At 48.4% G+C, this 13,454-nt stretch overlaps 1 protein-coding gene across 1 annotated transcript in view; it reads right to left on the reverse strand.

The window, feature by feature from the left end:
* Positions 1–13,454, reverse strand: part of RYR1 (ryanodine receptor 1) — a 151,733-nt gene that overhangs the window by 128,858 nt on the left and 9,421 nt on the right. Inside the window, 5 exon segments of the mRNA XM_032227777.1 lie at positions 122–234; positions 2,045–2,123; positions 4,274–4,348; positions 11,421–11,525; positions 12,794–12,913. Of these exon segments, the coding sequence (XP_032083668.1) occupies positions 122–234; positions 2,045–2,123; positions 4,274–4,348; positions 11,421–11,525; positions 12,794–12,913 (492 nt within the window).

Genomic DNA, 13,454 nt, shown 5'->3' on the forward strand with positions numbered 1-13,454 from the left:
GATTGGATGACTTTGGTCCAATCGCTCGCTCTCTTTCTCTTGGCCCAGCCCATCTCAGAGGGTTGCTGCTGTGAGGATAAACAAGCGCCTCGAAGGCACCACCACTAGTTTGGACACGCACCAGATACCGCTCAGAGGAGACGCTGACGAGGATGAGGTCGTCCCCCACGCGCACCTTCTCCCCCTCCGACCGCTGCTTCGAGGCGGGGTGGATGGTCCACCAACAGGCTTCCCCTGCGGATGGGAGAAGGGAGAATCGTGGGCGGCTATTCCAAACGCCCGCTGAGAATCCAAGCACGTTTTCTGCACAGCCATGCAGCATTCCTTCCCCGGGCCGACCTGGCGGGGGATGATGGGCGTTGTTGGCCAGTCTTTCAGAGGAGAAAGATGGCAGCCAATGCCGTGGGCGGTTTCGGAAGGCGACGAGGTCCCTGTCTGTTCGTTAGTTCCATCATGCTTTGGCATCCCACGCAGCTGCCAACTCCTTGTGCAATGCAGAAGGAAAGTAAACCATGCAAATTATGCAAAAATATGCAAATTATGCATGGAGGGAGGCCTCGGTATGGAATGAAATTTCTATCATCCAGCTCTCTCGGCTGGGGAACTCATGCAGATCACAAAACTTCGCTTCTACGTAGCACCCAGTTTCAGTTACAGGTTGTCTTCATCTTACGACCGCAATAGAGACCAGAATTTCCGTCGCCAAGCAAGGTGGTCGCTAAGTGAGCCATGCCCAGTTTTTGCCACGGGTTTTAAGCGAATCATTGCACTTGAGTGAATCACAGAGACGTTAACGAGACTCCAGCTCTGCATATCCGTCCCAAACCGAGGGCCGCAGAGGCCCCAGGAGGCTACAAATGTCATTAAGTACAGACAAGTCCTCGACTTACGACCACAGTTGAGCCCAGAATTTATGTGGCTATGCGAGAAAGATATTAAATGAGGAGTTTTTTTGTCCCATTTTACCGCTTTTCTTGCCACATTGGTTAAGCGAATCGCTGCAGTCGTTAAATTAGTCATCCGGTCGTTAAGTGAATCTCGCTTCCCCCGTTGACTTTCCTGGTCAGAAAGTCGTGGAATTGATCACATGACCCCAGGACACTGCAACTGTCATAAATATGAATCAGTTGTCAAGCATCCAAAGGTAAATTGCGTGCTGCAACGGTCACAAGAGTGAAACACGGTCGTAAGTCACTTTTTTCGGTGCCGCTGCCACTTTGAAAGGGCCACTGAATGAACTGTTGTAAGCCGAGGACTGGCTGTGCATGCCGGTAGCCGTCTGCCTGGATTTTGGTCTCGTGGCGATGCCGCAATGGCCGTTAAGAGTGAAGACAGGCTGTAAGTCTCTGTTTCCCAGTGCGGTCATAACCTTAACAATTCACTAAACGGATGCTTGCACGTCAAGGCTTATACCTGGGTAGGTGGCTAATGAGGGCGATAAGAAAACGAGAACAAGAACAAGAATGCATAAATTGTACACTGCCCAGAGCATCAGTAAAGTATAAGACGTATAAATAAATATTAAGAAATACATAAAAACCTAACCCCAAATGCATTTAGCAATAGCAATAGCAGTTAGACTTATATACCGCTTCATAGGGCTTCCAGCACTCTCTAAGCGGTTTACAGAGTCAGCTTATCGCCCCCACAGTCTGGGTCCTCATTTCACCCACCTCGGAAGGAGGGAAGGCTGAGTCAACCTTGAGCTTGGTGAGATTTGAACCGCCGAACTGCAGATAGCAGTCAGCTGAAGTGGCCTGCAGTACTGCACCCTAACCACTGCGCCACCTCGGCTCTTTTCCTTTAAGCTGCTAAAAATCCTTTCTTGAGGGGACCCAGAAACATCGGAACAGACCCATCTAGAGTCCGATAGGTAGAATTCTTCCTCCCCGTCCCTTCAAACCATCCCGTACAATCCCAGAACCGTGGGGGGCTGTAAGGGACCTCAAAGGTCATCCAGTCCAACCCTATGCACCCTGCAAGAAAACCCATCAGCCCCCCGTCCCCCCGATTGTTCCCTGGAGAGCTCGGCCACCTCACCTACCTGAAGCATCTTCCTGAAGGCCCACGTCAAAGGCAAGTTTATCCGTCAAGGAGCGCGAGGTGGTCAAGCAGCTTAAATACTAAACGTTGGGAAGGAGAAAGGTTCTGAATAAGCCAGGATTCCTGGCTTGCGTATAAGCCAGGATTCCTGGCTTGCGTATAGTTTCAGTTTCAGTTTATTGGGATTTATATGCCGCCCTTTTCCTGGTATAAACCAGGATTCCTGGCTTGCGTATAAGCCAGGATCCCTGGCTTGCGTATAAGCCAGGATTCCTGGCTTGCGTATAAGCCAGGATTCCTGGCTTGCGTATAAGCCAGGATCCCTGGCTTGCGTATAAGCCAGGATCCCTGGTTTGTGTATAAGCCAGGATTCCTGGCTTGCGTATAAGCCAGGATTCCTGGCTTATCTCAAATACAAAAATCAGTACACAAAAAGCTAGCCTAGACCAGGAGTATCAAATCTTACTGACTGGTGGACTTCATTTCATTTCATTTGTTGATGCCATTTATGTTTTTAGACAAAAGAAATCTATTATTGAGATTGTTCTGGTAATGTAGTAGGGAGTTTAGACGGCCTTTAAATCAACCAAGGACCAGCCACAGGTTGGAGGCAGAAGCGTCTGAGAAGACAGGTTTGAGCCGACCCGATGAGCTGATGCCAAGGTGAGGATTGCAACGTTCGCCAGTGGTCAATTCAGTCTGTCAATCCAGTCCAACTCTCTGCACCCTGCAAGAAAACCCATCAGGCCGCCCCGATTGATTGATTGATTGCAATCAATTCAGCTATCAAATCTAAGAAGTATCGAGGGGACATCAGCCAACATCATCAAGTGGTTCCAGAGAAACGCCAACACCTGCTTGGCTGAAAAGGTGACCAATTCAGGCCTTCTTCCTTTTTTTTTCTCATTAAACTTTTTATTTTCCATTTTAGCAATAGCAGTGAGACTTATATACCGCTTCATAGGGCTTCCAGCCCTCTCTAAGCAGTTTACAGAGTCAGCATATTGCCCCCAACAACAAAGCGGGTCCTCATTTTACCCACCTCGGAAGGATGGAAGGCTGAGTCAACCTTGAGCCGGTGAGATTTGAACAGCCGAACTGCAGAACTGCAGTCAGCTGAAGTGGCCTGCAGTGCTGCATTTAACCACTGCGCCACCTCGCATGTATACTATTACGTAGCCAATATCATGTCGTGTTAATTAATAATTACATCAGTTCATCTTGCCATCAACTCCCGGAAAGAATAAAAAAATAAAATAAAAAGAAAAACCAATTATTGGCTCTTCTGCTCTCCATACACCATATTTATGCCTTATCCAACACTTTCTTCTGCCTCTCTCCTCCCCCTCCCTACCTCCTTTCTTCCCTCCATCATCCTTTCCTATTCTACTTCCCCTTCCTTTCTCCTTCTCCTCTCTCCCCTTTCCACTCCTCGTTATTCTGCTAATCTTCCCCCCCTTGCCCTCTCTCCTATCCCTCTCTTCCTCTCTTTCTTCTCTCCTCTGCTTCCCACTCTTCTACATCCTGTCTTCCCTCCATCATTTTCTACTCTACTTCCCCTTCCTTTCTCCTTCTTCTCTCTCCCCTTACCACTCCTCCTTATACACCTCATCTTCCCCCTTCACCCTCTCTCCTATCTCTCTCTTCCTATCTTTCTCTCCTCTGCTTCCCACGCTTCCTCTCATTCACTTGGTGTATTTCAGCTTCTGAGCAAACTCCCTTTTGTGTTGATGGTATTTATACTTCCATTTCAATATACGTAACATATCTTTGTTTAAAAAAAATAATTCAGGCCTTCTTCTGGTGGTGGACCTCCATAGCTACGACTCTCCTAGGAACGGTGACGCAGAAGGCAAGGAACAGCCAGCATCTCCCCACCACCACCACCACCTCAGATGACCTCAGTGTCTTTACTTAGAACTTTTGACTTGGCCTCCAGAACCTTCTCCCAGCCTTTTCAAATCTTGGCTTGGTGGAGAGCTATGCCCGAGCTCCTCAAAGCTTCCCTTGGAGATTCCTTGCAATTTTTACACCCCTTCCCCCTTGGTAGAGAACAGATGACTCAAGAGTTTGAAAATAAACCTGCTTGGCTTTGACCCAAAATGGCCTTGGGTCTCACTGTGTGACAGGACCCACTCCGCTGGGCTTGTGTAGATGCAGTGCTGAAGGCTCCCCAGGCCTCCTCCCCTGTCTCCTGTGACAGCTTCTTTGAATGCCATTGCCCCCTTACCATGCCGCTGTGGGAATGCCGGAGAAGAATAGCGTGTCCATACAGCAGAGTCCGGTGTCCACCTCCTTGTGAGGACTGGAGGAGTGTCAAGGCAAAAGAGAAACCCAAATCACACAAGGCATTTGACGGCCTCACCTGGTGGAACGTTCAACCTGGAGCTCACTCAAACCCATGCACCCGTTCCCCACGACAACTATCGCCAGCTTTCGGCTTCTACGGGACTGCCAAGATCCTAGACCTCGCGGCTGACCAAACAAGAAGGAGGCCTTGAAGGCGGTGCAGAGGTAGGATGGAAAACCTACTAACCAAAAGGTCAGGTGACCACCATCTCTTAAGTCAAGCTTGACCCTTTGGTTAGTTCATGGGTGCCCGTGCAGTTCTCTTGGCCACAACACGGTTTTTCCATTGTTGTGGTTGGTTTTGAGATCTTGCTGATCTCCCATCCACAGGGACTCACCAGATCTGCCCCTGCTTAGCTTTCTGAGATCAGCCAAGATCGAACCGACGGTATCATTTCTTCAACTCAACCCCTTAGGGGAGGGGAGGGCAATTAATTTTCGCAAGGAGACACCTGGGACCATTATGGAAGGCAGAACCAATAGGGTCCCTGCTGTTGCCGCCACTGCCATAGGCAGGACAGGGCCAGCCGAAGGTCCGGATGTGGCCCGCGGGCCGTAGAGTGCTTTGTTACGGTGTAGTAAAGAGCACAATGACTTATGTTTGACTCGGATAGAACCTACTACACTTCTCAGGAGTCGGGAAAGCAGGCGTTAAAATTGTGGGATGACTTCAAGAATCAACAGACACCCCACACACACATGCCATCTTTTCACCAGACACGCTACCATTCAAGGTCACCATGGTGTATGGCCACGTTCTCCTCACCATCCAAGCTAGTCAACCCAACGGTTGGCTTCCCGCGTGGCACGCATGGAAGCGGAGGATTTGACCATTCCCATGAGAGACTGTGCCCGGGAAGTTATGTGTTCATCTCCACATGAGATACCCCGCCACATAACGCCGTGGGTCTTCCCTCTCCTGGAAGAGAGTCTCCGGAGCAACTAAGCATTCGATGCCAGATGGACTTGGGGGTTGCAACTCCAACACAACAGCCAAAAGCCCCAAGTCAAAGGGGGCAGAGATGCTTAGTTGGGGGGGGGAAGGGCTAGAGATTACTTGGATCTTTGCACCACTGTGTAGCTACGTTGGGCCAGGCCAGTTGCAAATCCTTCCCCTCCGCTAAAATTTCAGCCAAGACTTTGTATGTCCTCCTGCGTATGTCGATGCAGAAGTTGCAATCCGGTTCCAAGGCAAAAATCTGACTTGCCTTGATCTTGATTTCGCAGGGATCAGGAACAATATACAGGGACTCCTCGACTTACTTAGTGACCATTCTAAGTGACCACGGCACTGGAAAAACGGGAACTCATGACCGTTGTTCACACTTACGACCGTTGCAACATCCCCAGGGTCACGTGACTTGCATTCAGATGCTTGACCACTGACTCACATTTATGACCGTTGCAGTGTCCCGGGGGGGGGATGTCAGGTGATCCCCTTTTGCGACCTTCTGACTAGCAATGTCAATGGGGAAACCAGATTGGCTTAGTGACCATGTGACTAATTTAAGAACGGCGGGGATTCGCTTAACAACGCTGGGGAGAAAAGTCGTAAAGTGGAGCAAACTCGCGTCCCAAATTGCTCCCTTAACAACATAAAGGTATCTATCTATCTATCTATCTATCTATCTATCTATCTATCTATCTATCTATCTATCTATCTATCTATCTTTCTGTCTGTCTGTCTGTCTGTCTGTCTATCTATCTATCTCTCTCTCTCTCTCTCTCTCTCTCTCTCTGTCCATCCATCCGTCTGTCCGTCCGTGTGTGTGTGTGTGTGTGTGTTCCAGCATAACTCTGGAACGCCTCAAGCAATTTGAACCAAGCTTGGTACACAGATGATTTACTCTCTGGAAACAAATATTGTGGGGGATAAGACACTCCTAACACCCCTCAGGGTGTGTGTTCTGTTAAGATACAGCCTGTTGTGCCTTCAAATGGCTTCTACTGTACTGCCGTAAAATGGCTTCTACTGTACTGCCCTAAAATGGCTTCTACTGTACAGCGCAGTGGAGTCGCCATGGTAACGGCTTCACAGTACTCCACAAGGGGGCTCCCTCTGGTAAGGGGGGAAAATCCAACATTAGAAATTACGTTTGGTCGGGACATTTCCCCCCTATAAATAAATACTCGGGCAACGCTGGGTTATCAACTAGTAGTAAATAAGATTCCAAATTGAGAGCATCATCCTTTTCCTAACTATTTTCCAGTAATAGGCGGGTATGATTTTGACTAATATTGTTTGCATTGTCAACTAGTTCATAATAAAATACTATGGGATTATTGCTCGGGGAGATTTCCACGATGTCTCAATCTCGTCTCCTTTACCACGTGCCTCTCAAAATGTGGACCTCACCCACCTTGGGAAGAATTCAACTTCTGCATCTTATAGCTCGAGGGGCATACAAGGAGTGACATCCTCAAAGGACGGATCTGCCTGAGCCGTGTCTGCACAAATGGGACCAGATCACAGACTCACGGCAGAAAATGTGTGTCCCACCACCACCACCACAAAAAAAAGTCAGCAGCTCCAAAGCACACTCAGGAAGGTCTAATTATTTCATGTATCCTTGCAACCATCAAACTCACATCACACGAGCATGGACCCAACTGCTATGCAGACATCATAGTAGGCCACCAGGTCCAGATTATTGGGATAGAGGTGCCAACCCCCAAGAGCTTTGAGTCCAGAGCAGCTGTGGTCCAAGACTACCATTGTTACTGCAGAATTCAAATTATTGTGTGACACGGATAATTGTGTAACCTTCTCAAATGATCCCGAATAGGGCAGGATCCATAACCTCCTAGCTTAGCTACCTTGTCAACTGCTCCTTCTTCTAACACAGTGTTTCTCAACCTTGGCAACTTGAAGATGTCTGGACTTCAAGTCCCAGAATTCCTCAGCCAGCGAATGCTGGCTGGGGAATTCTGGGACTTGAAGTCCAGACATCTTCAAGTTGCCAAGGTTGAGAAACACTGTTCTAACAGCTCCCTCTGGGGTGTCCCCCCCCCATTTTATCCCAATAAAAACCGCAAGAAAACAGACATTCATTCCCCTTTGGCAGGTTCAACATGGGTTGCTTGTCAACTGGGATTTCATGGACGATCGTCCCCAAAACTTAAAACGAGGGTCGAGGGACATGATGAGAGCCAAGATCATTCCCCTTAGAAAGGCTGTGACGAACCTTTCTGGAACCCCATCACGTTGCTTCTGGGTTCATGATTTTGGTGAGTAGCGTATTTTTTTGGAGTATAAGACGCACGTTTTTCCCCTCAAAAAAAGAGACTGAAAATCTGGGTGCGTCTTATACACTGAATGCAGCATTTTTGGCCTCCCAAAACCCCACTCCTTTCATCAAAATGGCCATGCAGAGCCTTTAGGAGGCTTCCAGAGTGCTCTTGGGGGCTGGGGAGGGCAGAAATGAGTGAAAAATGGTCAATTTTTTGCTCAATTTGCCCCCCCCCCTCCCGCCCCCAGGAGCACTTTACCAGCTTCCTAAAGGCTAATCATGCCCTTTTTTAAAAAATAAAAATGGGCCTGTTTTCGCGAAAAAACGGGCTGTTTTGGGGAGATCTGCAGAGTGCAAAAACTTTTTTTTTTAAAGTCGCCTCTTCAAAATCTTGGTGCGTCTTATGATCCAAAAAATACGGTAAGTTGTGGCAGACCACGTTCCGTCCCAGGATAGAGAATTTTTCCCTCCCAACCCTCCGTGTTGTCACATGCAAACCGTCATGTTTCTTTCGTCACGCTTCATTCAACCTGTGAAAGAGTTTCCAGAAGGAAAGTGGGCTTCACTGAGGGGAACCATGCAATGAAGTGGGACGGGGACACAGGGACCAATCTGGGAAACCACAACCATCAATCGGAAGGAAGATGGGTTGAAAACGTGGAAGGAAGGAAGGAAGGAAGGAAGGAAGGAAGGAAGGAAGGAAGGAAGGAAGGAGGAAGAAGTGCGAGAGAGGGAGAGAAAGATTATTGGAGGGAGGGGACGAGGGGGATCCCACCTGGTTTTCAACAAGGAAGACCCCACTGCGAAGAACTGTGGGGCGGGCAAGTCAATTTCAAAAACTGTTCCTACTGCTCTACATTTCCATAAGATTCCTCAGCTGCTCCTAAGCTTTTGCTCATGATGGAGAACCCGCCTGTGGCCAAAATGGGACCGTTGGTGGGAAGGGGGGACATGATAAAAACACAAAACAGAACAAGGCCCGCTCCACATCCCGCCCCCTTTGTGAGAATGCTGACTCAGTTCTGGGAGGTAGAATAGAACAGAATAGCAGATTTGGAAGGGACCTTGGAGGTCTTCTAGTCCAACCCCCTGCCTAGGCAGGAAACCCTACACCACTTCAGACAAATGGCTATCCAACATCTTCTTAAAGACTTCCAGTGTTGGGGCATTCACAACTTCTGGAGGCAACTTCTGTTCCACTGGTTAATTGTTCTAACTGTCAGGAAATTCCTCCTCAGTTCTAAGTTGCTTCTCTCCTTGATTAGTTTCCACCCATTGCTTCTTCTTCTACTCTCAGATGCTTTGGAGAATCCCTCCCTCCCTTGCTACTTCCTTCCTTCCTTCCTTCCTTCCTTCCTTCCTTCCTTCCTTCCTCCCTTCCTTCCATAGAATAAAATAGAATAGAATAACAGAGTTGGAAGGGACCTTGGAGGTCTTCTAGTCCAACCCCCTGCCTAGGTAGGAAACCCTATACCGTTTCAGACCAATGGCTATCCAACATCTTCTTAAAGACTTCCAGTGTTGGAGCATTCACAACTTTTGGAGGGAAAATGTTCCACTGCTTAATTGTTCTAACTGTCAGGAAATTCCTCCTCAGTTCTAAGTTGCTTCTCTCCTTGATTAGTTTCCACCCATTGCTTCTTGTTCTGCCTTCAGGTGCCTTGGAGAATAGCTTGACTCCCTCTTCTTTGTGGCAGAATGCTGCTGTCTGTGCGAAGGGATCGCGCTCTGGAAAAGCCAAACTTCTGGGTTCTGGCACACATGAGCAATAGCAATAGCAGTTAGACTTATATACCGCTTCATAGGGCTTTCAGCCCTCTCTAAGCAGTTTACAGAGTCAGCATATCGCCCCCACAGTCTGGGTCCTCATTTTACCCACCTCGGAAGGATGGAAGGCTGAGTCAACCTTGAGCCGGTGAGATTTGAACCGCCGAACTGCAGATAGCAGTCAGCTGAAGTGGTTGCAGTACTGCACTCTAACCACTGTGCCACCTCGGCTCTTAGCTGGCTGGTGCTCATGCGCACGTCCTTTTTTTTGGCACGCGTGCAAAGGACGGCCGATCGCCGCACGCACACGCATGCCAGAAACCCAGAAGGCAAACAGGCAAGGCCGCGTGTGCCGGGCGACATGGCTTCACGTGACGCTTTGGGCACGCGCGTCACAGGTTTGCCATCGCGGTTCTAGTTTTAACGTCCTCACCACCCTACAGCAAATCCGCTGTCTTCTTGAAATCTGTCGCTTGTCTATTACGGGTTGCTTCTGGGGAGGTGGGAACCCCGAGGAGTAAGGAAAACAGGAATTGGGTGGCACACACCAAAAACGGGACAGGGAGAAGAGGGGGAAACGGTTTAGAAGGAAGGGCATGAAGAGGAGGAGGAGGAGGAGGGATCACGGCAGCGGCTGAAGATAGCACCTACCCACTTGTCCAAGTCAACACCCTATAGGGTCAGTCGGCAGATTTGAGAAGCCAAAGAAAAGAAGAGGGAGAGAAGGTGAACCATTGATGATTACTCAGACCAACGGCATCGCGGGGTACCTGAGGCTCGCTGGATGCCTCCCTTCACCCCTTAAAAGGACCCCACACACACCCACACACCTTCCATTCATTCACCATTCCAGACACCCATCCGCTTCAAATACCCAGGACACGCTCCGCCTCCAGTGAGGACCATGGGATCAAACCAGGAAGGGATATCCACGATCATATCTTGGGTTTTCACCCATTGGGAGTTTTAGACGGGAAATGTTTTTGCGTTCCACCAGCTGCTTGAGAAGTAAAAAAATCAAACCCGCGAGGTGCCTCTTCTTTCAATACAGCTGTGGGATTGCTGCTGGTCAGGTAGCTTCCCATGGCTTAGCACCGTTAAGAAATTAGTAACGTTGCTTCCCCACTACGGCCGTTCAGGTGAATGCTAGTTTCCCACAAGTAGCTAGGTGCAATTAAATTTGAGAATGTGCACGGAGCTGCCAGGAGAAGGGAGCAGCTAAAGAACAGGGGTCGACTTGGGAGGAAGGCCACAGGTGGACGATGAATGGCCCCTCCCAGAGGAAATAAAAGAGGAGCGACAGAGGAGTGGAGTTTGCAGGAGCCTATTAGTTCACTTAATTGGTTCGGGACTCCTGGCCAACTTTTGCAGATATCAGCCTGGCAGCTCTCCAAGCCAGATAAGGTCTGTGACTGTAAATCCTCCCAAGCCAGATAAGGTCTGTGACTGTAAATCCTCCCAAGCCAGATAAGGTCTGTGACTGTAAATCCTCCCAAGACATATAAGGTCTGTGACTGTAAATCCTCCCAAGACAGATAAGGTCTGTGATTGTAAATCCTCCCAAGCCAGATAAGGTCTGTGACTGTAAATCCTCCCAAGCCAGATAAGGTCCGTGACTGTAAATCCTCCCAAGACAGATAAGGTCTGTGACTGTAAATCCTCCCAAGACAGATAAGGTCTGTGACTGTAAATCCTCCCAAGCCAGATAAGGTCTGTGACTGTAAATCCTCCCAAGACAGATAAGGTCTGTGATTGTAAATCCCCCCTCGAAAGACTTTGCTGGATATGAATGATCAAAATTTTGTCAGGACCAGGAGTTTGCTTCATGCTCTTGGGAAGCCTCAGTCAGAACAATAACTTTAGTGCCAGACGCATGAAAGAGAGGCTCAACATCTCTCTTGTAGCTATCTCTCTCTCACACACACACCCGCAGACACATTCTCATCCCTGTCTTAACTCAAGGAGGCCACGCCAAGAGCTGCCTTTCTAACTCACTGCCCGCAAAGGAAGGAAACGTTTTCCCCTTCTTACCTCGACGCCGGCTTCCACAGTATTGGCCAGCATTTCCTGCAGGGCTCGTACGGACAAGGATTGCTCCAGACTGAAGCAACATATTGCCAGATCCGGAGGGACTTTCTACGTGGGGAGAGAAAAGTAGATGTAAGTTTCTGTTGACTGGAGTTTGACAACCCATTTGGCCCCACAACCACCTGAGTCGCGACGAAAAAGTATACAATAAAACTTTTGCAAGCTCATCAAACGTCCAAGGCACGATTCCCGTTCGGCCTAGTTTGGTCAAGGTCCCAGGTTAGAGAGCAAGAGACCCCGGAGTTCGAATCCTTCTTCTAACACAGTGTTTCTCAACCTTGGCAACTTGAAGATGTTCGGACTTCAACTCCCAGAATTCGCTGGCTGGGGAATTCTGGGAGTTGAAGTCCGGACATCTTCAAGTTGCCAAGTTTGGGAAACACTGCTTTAGGCCAATCACCAGGAGATGGTGGGTTCTAGTTCCATTGTAGCCAACGAAAGCAGTTGGGTGACTGTAGGCCAATCCCCAGGGGATGGCGAGTTCTAGTCTTGCCTTAGGCAGGAGAGCCAACTGGGTCACTTTGGGCCAATCAGCAGTAGATGGTGAATTCTAGTCCCGCCTTATGAATGGAAAGCTCGCTGGGTGACGATGGGCCAATCACCGGGAGACTGGGAGTTCTAGCCCTGCCCTAGAAATGAAAGCTAGTCACGTGACTTTGGGCCAATCACAGGGAGACGGTGAGTTCTAGTCCTGCCATAGGCATAAAAGTGTCTTTGAGCTGATCCCTCCTTTTCAGCCTATCTCCCAAGGTTATTGTGGGGGAAACAGGAGTAGGAAGGAGTATGATGAATAGGTTCACCATACTTATAATTCATAAAGGCAGGATAAACATCTAATAAAGAAATAAATGATATAAAGGTAAAGGTTCCCCTCGCACTTATGTGCTAGTCGTTCCCGACTCTAGGGGGCGCTGCTCATCTCCGTGTTTCAAAGCCGAAGAGCCAGCGCTGTCCGAAGACGTCTCTGTGGTCAAGTGGCCGGCATGACTAAACCCTCAAAGGCGCACGGAACGCTGTTACCTTCCCACCAAAGGTGGTTCCTATTTTTTCTACTTCCATTATTTACATGCTTTCTAACTGCTAGATTGGCAGAAGCTGGGACAAGTCACGGGAGCTCGCTCCGTCACGCGGCGCTCGGGATTCGAACCGCCGAACTGCCGAACCATCCTGATCGACAAACTCAAAGGAAAGACGACTTCTCCAGACCAATAGACGTCGCTCCCTAATTCCCAGTATGAAAGCAGGGAGAGCCGGCTAAGCTGTTGTTCATGCACCTTTCCAGCCTGGCACCTGTATCACCTTCCCTCGGTACGCACCTGAGCATTAGAGGTAGGTTCCAGAAAACAGAGCCGGTTTCCAAAGCCTTCGGTAGCCAGGCATAACTTCAGCTGTTCGTTGAAGACTACAGCTGAACACTGCAGGACAACTTCATCATCCTAAGGGAGGGGGAAAAAATTGTAAAGAATTATACATATTTGAGGTCCTTCCTATTGGAATTCCAATAGGAATATGAAACGGCTACTCTTCCAAAATATTTTTTCAAACTTGGCAATTATGCTGGCTGGGAAATCCTTGGAATTGCAGTCCACTCATCTTAAATTTCGAAGGTTGAGGAAACACTCCCTCCTCCCTCCCCCACCCCCTGCATGTGGTCAACTTAAAACCCTAGTAAGACCACACCAGGAGTACTGCAACTAATTTTGATATCATCTTTGCAACATTTCCACATCGGTAAGCCCCCATTATACTCTTTTTATCCGTACATGTATACATCTATCTATCTATCTATCTATCTATCTATCTATCTATCTATCTATCTATCTATCTATCTATTTATCTATATATTTATCTATCTATATATTTATCTATCTATCTATCATCTATCTATCTTTCTTTCTTTTTTCTATCTATCTATCTATCTATCATCATCTATCTATCTATCTATCTATCTATCTATCTATCTATCTATCATCTATC

Source organism: Thamnophis elegans, chromosome 12, assembly GCF_009769535.1.
Source record: "Thamnophis elegans isolate rThaEle1 chromosome 12, rThaEle1.pri, whole genome shotgun sequence".
Taxonomy (NCBI): Eukaryota; Metazoa; Chordata; class Lepidosauria; order Squamata; family Colubridae; genus Thamnophis; species Thamnophis elegans.